General features: G+C 36.8%; 1 protein-coding gene across 1 annotated transcript in view; it reads left to right on the forward strand.

The window, feature by feature from the left end:
- Positions 1-3,712, forward strand: part of LOC108249978 (zinc finger protein 292-like) — a 17,455-nt gene extending 13,743 nt beyond the window's left edge. The window contains exons 5-6 of the mRNA XM_017439654.3: positions 540-739; positions 986-3,712. Of these exons, the coding sequence (XP_017295143.1) occupies positions 540-739; positions 986-1,012 (227 nt within the window). The 3' untranslated portion in view covers positions 1,013-3,712. The remainder of the gene's footprint in view (positions 1-539; positions 740-985) is intronic.
- The last annotated feature ends 6,648 nt before the right edge of the window (positions 3,713-10,360 follow it).

The raw sequence follows: 10,360 nt of genomic DNA on the forward strand, positions 1-10,360 counted from the left end.
GCCCCCCCCCCCCCAACCCAGAAACCCTAAGTGTCTCTAATGCATTAAAATAGAGGTGCAGGGTGGCAGGGGGCACTACCTGGTGCTCCCCCTATGCCTGCAGGGCTCTCCGCCCCACACACCAAGGCCCTACTGATGAGTTGTGTTGCATATGATGGGGTGAAGCAGATGGGAACCAAGGTACGGACACAAATCCCCCTGGTGCCAACTCCACAACTGGCCTCCTCCTGACTCGCCTGTCCACACCAATCCAGCCAACTGAGGCCAAGTTAACACTGGGGACCCCCAAAGACGCCAAGGGGGATTGGAACACTTGAATTCACTGATTTGGATGCATGAGTGAATACTTTTGACAATATTGTGTATGTACGAGTGTATTTTCTGAAAAAGGAAGTTATTAACAAGTAAAAAGAGAGATTTGTGTAAAGCTTTTATTTTTTACACTTAATGAAGTGACTTCTGCACCTAGTGGAAAAACAAAGGTACAAATCTGCTTTGAGGAGTGGATAAAGTCTTAAGTGTTTGTATCTTGTTTTTAGTGGAGGAGTTCCTTGTGCAGGAGGGGCCGGTCCTGTTGCAGATGAGAGTGAAGCAGCTGATGAAAGAAAAACAAATGGAGAAGGCTGCTTTTCTAGCGAAGACCTGCTCGGAGTCTGACCTCCAGGGGAAGGAAGTTTTCAGGCAGATGTACCTGGTGTGCCTGTGTGCCTTTTCAGAACAGGATCAGCTCATGGAGAAGGTCCGTTATACTGCAGTTTATGTACACTCACTGACCACTTTATTAGGTCCACCTTCCTAGAACTGAGTTCAACCCATTTTTGCCTTAAGAAATGCCTTTATTCTTTGTAGCATAGATTCATACAAAGTGTCGGAAACATTTGTCAGAGATTTTGGTCCATGTTGACATAATAGAATCACAAAGTTGCTGCACATTTGTCAGCTGAACACCCGTGATGTGATTCTTCCATTCCACCACATCCCAAAGGTGCTGGATTGGATTATGATCTGGTGACTCTGGAGGCTGTTGCAGTCCAGTGAATCAAGACTCATCAGGCCAGGCAATGTTTTTCTAACCTCTTATTTACAATTTTGGTGATCCTGTGTGAATTTTAGCTTCAGTTTCCTGTTCTTAGCTGACAAGATTTGCAACAAATGGTGGTCTGCTGCTGCAGTAGTCCATCTGCTTTACAGTTGGACATATTGTGCATTCAGAAATGCCATTCTGCTTACCTTTGTTGTAAAGCTAGATGATATGGCCAGAAATTAATATTGCACTCTGCTGGAGCTTTATTACAATTTACAAAATATATCTCAGTATTTTAAAATCCTCCTATAATAGCTGTTTTGTTGTTTATTTAAACACTGTTTATCTAATACATTGGTGAACTGTGACTTAGACCGTGGTCCTCTGACTTAGGGATGGGCAATATGAGGAAAAACTAATATCCCAATATTATTTTGCTTTGTCAATATTTATAAATAACCTCCAGGCTTATTTAAAACTATAGAGTACCATATTTTCCGCACTATAAGGCGCACTGTCAATAAATGGTCCATTTTGGAATTTTTGTCATATATAAGGCACACCGGACTATAAGGCGCTGACAAACTATTTTCTCTAAACTATTTACATTATCCAAATAGTTTAGAGAAGCACCGATACCTCTGTCAGCAGAAGTTGTACTTTTTCTGTCATACGGGATGGTTTTGGCAAATAAAGCAGCTTCACAGCTTATTTAGGATCATTATTTCTGCAGTGAAGCTAACTGGATAATTTTTCTTTTTCAAACCATTTTCTGTAAACACCAGAGATGGTTATGCATTAAATTCCTAGTAGAGCAACAGTTTCTGAATTATTCAGACCAGCTTGTATGGCACAAACAACTGTGCCACAATCAAAGTTACTTAACTCTCCTGTCTTCCCCAATCTGATGCTCAGATTGAAGTTCAAGTTGTCTTCACCATGATTTTATGCCTATATGCATTGAGTTGCTGTGACTATTTGTGTTAACAAGCAATTAAAACAGATGGACCTAATAAAGTGACTGATGAGTGTGTATATTATGTCTATTATACAATTGTTTTTGGAGAATTTGTAGTCAAGCTAAAAATTGTTTCTTTACTTGACAAAAACGCATGTGTAAGGAAAAGGCAAAAGCAAAGTATAAACATTACTTGATGAAATGCATGTGTAACAAAAAAGGCAATATATGTAAATTTCTACTTTTATTTTGATTATGTTGGTATCGGTCCTCCATATCAGCATAGTTTTGATTGCCAATACAAAAACGTTAAGACCAAAGAAGAACAACAATGCTTCAGCATTGTGCTGAATAATGGAGACATAACGGCGAAGAAATGGATTGCACCACCCGTTTTTAACAGACATCTAAACACTCGTATTTTTGAGCCATACCAAAAAAAAAAGAATTTATTAAATGAAATACATGCAGTTTGTAAAATCCGCCTTATTAAAACAGACAACTTTATTAATATTCTTAATGTTAGGATCAGGGTTAGTTGTTTTTGACCTTATCTGAAGTTTGCGGTTTTAAGGAAAACAACCTGTCAGACTTGAAGAGATGCTGTCACCTCTGTACTCTGCGAGTCTCAGTGACAAAAGATTTGGTCAAACTGTGGTCATTTTAAGCTCAAGATGAAGGACTTTATTCTGCTACAGCTTTAATCCCAATCTTAATAACTTTACCTGCTGTCTGAAAGAGAACTACAACCCCTGAAAAGAACTGTCAGGAAATGACAACAGTACATAGAAAAGAGGGATTTTTTGACAGTCCTGCCTGCAAACAGTTTGGGTAAATATACTGTGACATGTAAGAGTGCTCTTCTTTATTTAAAATTCCTTTCTTAAAGTGTTTGGAAATGTTTGGAGTCTGCTTTGAGTATTTTCCAGATTTTGACAAGTATGGAGAAAGGAAAATAGATAATAAGAAAATGCATGTGTTTCCAGACTGTATTCCTTTTCTTAAGATAAAAATAATATTTTCCCCAAAAATAAATAAATCATTTAGAATTCTTTTTACATTTTTTGTATATCATTTTGATATGGAGTACTGTGCAAAATAATTTTAAACCAACCCTAATTTTGTTATGCTTTCCTAATTGTAAGGAAAATGTTAAGATTGCTCAAAAAGAGTGTACAGGATTATAGTCATAAATTTAGTTTCACACTATATGATGTGAACCTCACAAAGCTTGAATATTTTATATTTGGGATATAAGTGTTAAGCTACAAGTTACCCAAACACTAAATCATACATTGCTTTTTCTGTTTTACTCTGAATCAGAGCATAGTTTCGCCAATATGTTCTACTGAAGAACACTTGAATTGTGTAATTAAGATCAGGGTCATTACAAAAACAGTAATATCCATCCATCCATTTTCTTTAACTGCTTCTGCTTCCATTTCGCTGAAAATAAGAATAAATAGAAGAATTTTTTATATTAAAGAGATGTCTGATTTATCAAAACACTAAATTTATTTTATGTTGTCTAACATCCATTTCATGACCATTTCCGATACAAAACTAGTGTTTCTGTCTAGAGTCTTGACTTACAATCCAAGAATTAAATTTTTTTTGGTTGAAGAAAAATGTTGACATATGAGTGATTAAAAAAAAAAAACAACACAATCTCCCTTAGTGTCACATGTGAATTTTTTTGTTTACAGGTAACCTAATGTGCACTCTTAACCTTTCAGCTTTCTAAGGAGGACTGTCGGGATGCTCTGGAGATGATCTGTAACCTGGACTCAGATGGAGATGACCGAGCAGCATTCAGTTTATGTTCTGCCTTTCTGACCCGTCAGCTTCTTCACGGAGACACTTATTGTGCTTGGTAAGAAGCTTGGGACTTCTTTCTCTGTCTTTGTAGTTCCAATGTAGAGAAAACAGAGTCACATCATTAGGGCTGTGACTATCAAATATTATTTTAACAGTCAGGTACTTTATCAAATCTATTGTTTAAAGTGGAATCTCACTGGACTTGACATGGGCATCTTCAACCTGTTTCAAGAGCACTAAAGGTGTTTTGGTTTTTTTTCACCGACTTTTAATGCTACTGGATGAGTAGACCCCCCTCCCCCCCCCTCTCTCTCTGCCCCACACATCAAGGCCCGTCTGATGAGTTGTGTTGCATATACCCAGCGAGTTTAGAATAGCTGTGACTTCCCTTTTAACCAACTATTTTTATTTACTCAAGTTTGGTGGTAATTTCAGCTTATAGGTCATTTTGTTGACCACTTTTAAGTCTTTTTGAATTATGTTTATTCTTGTATAATTTATATCAAATAGTTTCTCCATATCTTCAGTGATTAAAAAAAAAATCCCAAACAATTTTAGTACTGTAAATAAGTTTCCCAATACAATTTATAGTTAGGTTGAAAAGTCTTATTCGATATACAATTCATTGGAAGAACTTATTTTTGAGGTGTCTAATTGTTATCTAGATGGCTCACCAAAGACCTCCATTATTTCCATAAGCTTAGGAAAAGTTAAACGTGGGCTTGAGAAATATGTGACAATATCATCAATGAAAAGTCCTATTTTGTGTTATTTCCCTGCAATATCAATTATGTTAATTTTACCATTTTGTTTAATAGCTTTAGCTAGGGGCTCCATGAATATTGTGAAGAGGAATGTACTAAGGCAGCAGCTCTGACGAGTCCCTCTATCCAACCTATAACTCTGGTCAGGTAGCATTGATCGTGATTCTAGCTGTTGGATAACTGTATAAAGATTGAATACATCTGGTGAATTGTTTATTAAATTCTAGCCTTTTAGAGCTCTAAACAGAAAAGGCCACCTCGCCCTTTTGAATGCTGTATTCAGACTAATAAAGGCTGCCATCAGATTTAGCTTTTTTCCCCGTTCATGCACGTTTAGTTGCTTTGGCAACCCCTGAAGAAGGGAGCAGCCGAAAGAACATCACTCTTCCTGCTATGTTGCATGCAGGGTTTGATGTATGTAGTCTTGTGTTTGCCAGTCTATATATGTATACATACATACGTATGTATGTATGCATGTATGCATGTCCCCAGAAAAGAGGCTAAGCCGTTTGCCAGCTGACCGTGACTTAGTAAAAAAAAGTGATTAAAGTTGACAGAAAGCTTGAAAATATGGCTATTTATTATGTGATATTGTAAGATATTTGTGCCAAATATTTACACAACTACAGTTTTACAAAAACACACTTTTGAAATACTTTTTTAAACAAAAATACAATTAAAATAAATACTAATTGATTGCACCTAATTTGAATCCTAATTTAAGTCTTTCTTCTTCTTTTTTTTTTTTTCGACGTCCGCATTGTGAAAATCATATGTACAGTGACCAACAGGTGCAAACGTACCACAAACAAATGAATAATGCAAACTTACTTCACAAAACGAAAATGCACCAGACCACTCGGGAAACTTGGTTTGATTCAGTGGTGTCTTCCTGCCATTTCACCCAGTGCTTGCAGTGAGATGTTGTTCAGCTTGTCTCTGTGTTATCCCTCATCCTAAACATGGTGGTTAATATTTTTATGAAAATGAGGTGATGAAAAATTCATGTTGAATTCTTTTATTAGACTGGACTAATAAGATGCATCCGCCTAATGAAACAATTCAACATTATTATTCCATCACCTGGTTTCAAGGCATGAAAGGTATTGAGAAAAAAAAAACCCTCAAAACTTTATCATAAAAAATTTTTTATAAAAAAATTAAAATGCTTTAAAATTGGATACAATTAGGTGTCTTATTACTACAGTCTAGTGAAAAGATTCAACCCTAACTCTTGGTTAGAAGTTCACATGACATGGTTATTTTTTTTTTTTTTTGTCAAGTGTCACTGGGTCTGTAATTTGTGGATGCTCCCTAAGTAAACCATCATGTTTAGAAGGAGGTAGCACACGGAGGTGAACTGACCACCATCTCACTGCCAGTACCGGGTCAGACGACAGGAAGACGCCGCTAAATCTGCGAATATCCAATGTCCAACCTTGAGTCCCACTAGTGGTCTGATGCACTTCTGTTTTGTGGAGTAAGTTTGCATCTTTTTTTTCTTACTTACTGGTGTTTTGGGGGTTGAATATTGTTTTGGTACTTGCATCATTTTTCCTTTTTGCTTCTGTGTATTTTGTGTGATAGCAGCATTTTTCTTTTGCTGTTTTTTTAGCATTGTTTTTGTGTGTTTGGAGTTTCCATTATTCGTGTGTTTGTGGAGTGTTTCTGTGTTTGCAGTGTGTTTAGCCGTTTGCTGTGTGTTTGCATCTATCGGCCACTGTACATAAGGCATTTAGAAGGTTTAAAGAAAAGAAGTTGGTTTTCACACGTCTTTCACTAGGGAAAAATTTTAGGGAATAAAAAGACAATTGATGCTTGAATAGGTGACTGAATATTTTTGACATTTTTGTTATGTATATATTCAATGGGGGGGTACTCAGATAAAGCTACATATTTTTAAGTCTTTAAAACTACTCAGTAGTTGGACTTTCACATTTGTGCATGACAGCACTGTTGAATCTGTTAAAAAAGGCTGAAATTACTGAATTGAAGTGTTTTGTTTCTTTTAGATTTGCGCCGCTCAAGTTGGCTGCATGTTAGAGTAGCTCTGTTACATTCGTTCTGAGATATTACTTTTGAAAACTTTATTCCTCTTTTTTTCTGGATTTAAATCACTATTTTGGATGATTATTTCCTCTGATATCGAATGCTGTGCAGCTGGAAGGATTTTTACTAAAAACTTTACTTTTGGACATTTTGTTATGATGCGTAACCATAACAACAAGGTGGCTTTTTTTTTTTTTTTTTTTTTTGTCCTGTAACTTTTAAACTGTAAGTTGCACATTTTAAAGCCAGGAAGAGGTGCAAAAACCTTGGCAACAGGTGACTACCTCAGTTCTAGAGCAAAAATCCAATATTAATGTTGACCATTTTAAGTGTTTTTAAATTGTTTATTCTTGCATAATTTATATCAAATAGTTTTATGTATTCCCTGTACTGTACTGAATCTTGCATTTCACGCACTGTACTAAATTAGATGGTAGGCCATGCCAATTTCTGCCTACTTATTTTTGTTTTTTGCTACATGCAGTAATTTGTAAAACCTTTTGACTTCTTCTTGAGGGTTTAAACTTTAAAGGCCATGAAACTCACTATGCAAAAGCTAAATAGATGAAATTCAACTTGCTCATGTGGGAGCCAATTCCAAGTTAGTGGACCAAATTTGACAAATATTGAGCCAACACCCCCCCCCNAAAAAGAAAATTGTTTATGCAAAAATGGCTAATTAAATCTGTACAAAATTTGGCACAGAACTTCAGGACATTGCCTTCAACTTAGATCTAAAAGGTCATACTGGTAAAAAAAAAAGTGGGCAAGAGGTTTTGCATCTCAAAGAAAATTTTTCATACAATCATGCTTATAACCCAATCTGTCATTTTTTGAGAAGTTTTTCATAGGAAAAATAAAGTGGGCTAACTGCTGCTTTAAATGTATTAATAAAAAAAAACTACATGTGTCAACCTGTTATGATTGATTTAGCCTAACTCATAAATTGTCACCCCCACCAAGAAATATATTATGGTTCCCTAATTGGTAAATGTTACTAAAATTTGTTTCATGTCTTAGGTAATATAATGCATATCAACAAGGTTTTTTTTATGCAAAAGTTTATAATGCCTTCATATGTAAATGTGCTCAATCTTGTAAATGTCTACTGCTTGGGAACACTATAAATGTGAATAGTTCATAGTTTATATCACAACAAATGAGAACCAAAACCAAATCAAAGACACATGTTAAAGAGGACACTCCAACTTGTTTCCATTAATATGGCAATGACTGGCTAAAGTGGGTATGACTATCAGCAAAAAAATTTAACTTTATTAAAAAAATAAAAAAGAAGATCACTAAAATTCAGATGTTTGCCCTTTCAACATACAATTGTAAAAATGTATTCCTTAAATGACTTTTTTACTAGTCAAGTCATTTTAAAATGTAACACTTCTTTTGACACTGAATAAAGGAAATTAGCTCTTATTTGGAAGGGGGCATTTGTAAAATAACCAACCTATAAACTATTAGAGGATTTAGGACACAAATAGCTATCCAGGCAGCATGATGGCTTCGTGGTTTGCACTGTTGTCTCACAGCAAGAAGGTCCTAGGTTCAAGTTCCGGGTTGAACCTGAAGAAAGACAGACTTGAGGCCTTTTTTGTGTGGAGTTTGCATGTTCTCAATGTTCTCCCCGGACTCCGGTTTCCTCCTACTATCTAAAAAAATGCATGTGCACCTTCATGGTCAGACCTCCCTTGAAAAAGAGATCTGTAATCTCAATGGGATTTGCTTGGTTAAATAAAGGTTAATAAATTGATAATGACTTGTGATTCTACAAGTCAATAGTATTACAAGTCCTTGGATGATTGTGGGGGTAGGCACGCATCAACGGGTTTGGACTCTGATGATAACTGCTTGTAGTTCTAGTTAAATCTAATTTTTGGAATACCATATTTTCCGGACTATAAAGTGCACCGAGAAATGTTTTCAATTTTCCCAAAACACGACAATGCCCCTTATAATCTGGAGCGCCTTATATATATATATGTAAGAAGCCGTAATGTTTTAGTACGACATTGGTAAACTACAAAGCCGCACCGCTTGCAGCATTAAGGCTCAGTTATAGTCGGGCTTTGTAGTGTCGCGCAGGGCTTCGCACTCGGTGCGCAGACTTGAGCGAGCAGTGTAGGCGTTTATATTTGACGCTTACGTTGGTGCAGTATTCTCCAAAAAGACGTGACTGTTTTATTTCACTTAATGCGCCTTATAGTCCGGTGCGCCTTATATATGACAGTCATATCCTTTGATAATGTGTGTACATGGTGTGAAGAGGCAAATGACAAGTATGAATGTTAACTTACTTCTTGTTTGAGCCATTTTCCTTTTTTCTTCCTGAAAACAGGGAACTGACTTTGTTTTGGAGCAAATTGTTGAAGCGACTGGAGCCGTCAGACCAGGCCTTCCTTGGCCGATGTCGTCAGATGTCCCTTGTATCCAAATCAGTCTACCACATCCTGTTTCTGATCAAGGTTATCCAGTCTGAGGTTAGTGCAGCTCTACCTGCTTAAATGGGAAGGAATTTATTTTATTTTTTATTTTTAGAACACACTTGTTTATATTTGTTGATGATAAGTCTTTTAAGAAAAACTTTCTTCATTTTGTTTTTTCTTAGATTAACCATATTGGCCTTTCATTGTGCATCGAAATGTGCATCAGGGCTCTAAGAATCAAATCAGAAGATCACAAGGCAAAAGGCTCTGTGTGTAAAACTATTTCCTGTTTGCTTCCATCTGACTTGGAAGTGAAGCAAGCCTGTCAGCTAACAGAGTTTCTTCTGGAGCCCACAGTGGATGCATACTATGCTGTGGAGACTCTTTACAATGAACCAGATCAAAAACTAGAAGAGGAGAATATGCCAATTCCCAACTCACTACGATGTGAGCTCTTACTGGTATTAAAAACCCAGTGGCCCTTTGACCCAGAGTTCTGGGACTGGAAAACATTGAAACACCATTGCCTAGCATTAATGGGTGAGGAAGCTTCAATAGTTTCATCCATTGACTCGCTGAATGAGCCTGAGGAAGAGGAAGACTACATGAGTTCTAAGGAGTTCCACAGTATCCCAGACCACATATTCAGTGATCTGGAAGATATCACAAACAGGAAAGAAAAAAAAGACAAAGATTTTACATCTGCTCAGTTCAGAAACTGGCAGGTCTACATGCAGTACTGTGTGCTCTGTGACAAAGAGTTTCTGGGTCACAGGATTGTCCGACATGCTCAGATTCATCTAAGCAGTGGGATATATACCTGCCCAATATGTGCTCAAACCTTCACCTCAAAAGACACTTTGATTCCCCATGTAACATTACATGTTAAACAATCCTGCAAGGAAAGACTGACTGCAATAAAAACAAACAAATTACTGGTTGATCCTGAAACATCTGCTCAGCCTGTTGCAACATTAAAGATCAGCACCCACAATGAACCTCACAAAAATAAACCATTATTGCAAAATGGAGCTGCACCTCCACGTGCTCAGTCAAAAGTAGTTAAGCGTCACGTGGAGATTAATGAAGACAACATGTGCCCAGTTGGACAATGTAGAAGAAGCTTCAAATTTTTCAAAAATCTTATTGCACACGTTAAAGGTCACGGGGATGATGAGGAAGCAAAGACTTTCCTTGAATTGCAGAGCAAGAAGGTTGTGTGTCAGTTTTGTCGTCGTCATTTTATTAGTGTCACTCATCTTAATGATCATTTACAGGTCCACTGTGGTGGAAAGCCATACATATGTAT

Source organism: Kryptolebias marmoratus, linkage group LG17 (assembly GCF_001649575.2).
Source record: "Kryptolebias marmoratus isolate JLee-2015 linkage group LG17, ASM164957v2, whole genome shotgun sequence".
Classification (NCBI taxonomy): domain Eukaryota; kingdom Metazoa; phylum Chordata; class Actinopteri; order Cyprinodontiformes; family Rivulidae; genus Kryptolebias; species Kryptolebias marmoratus.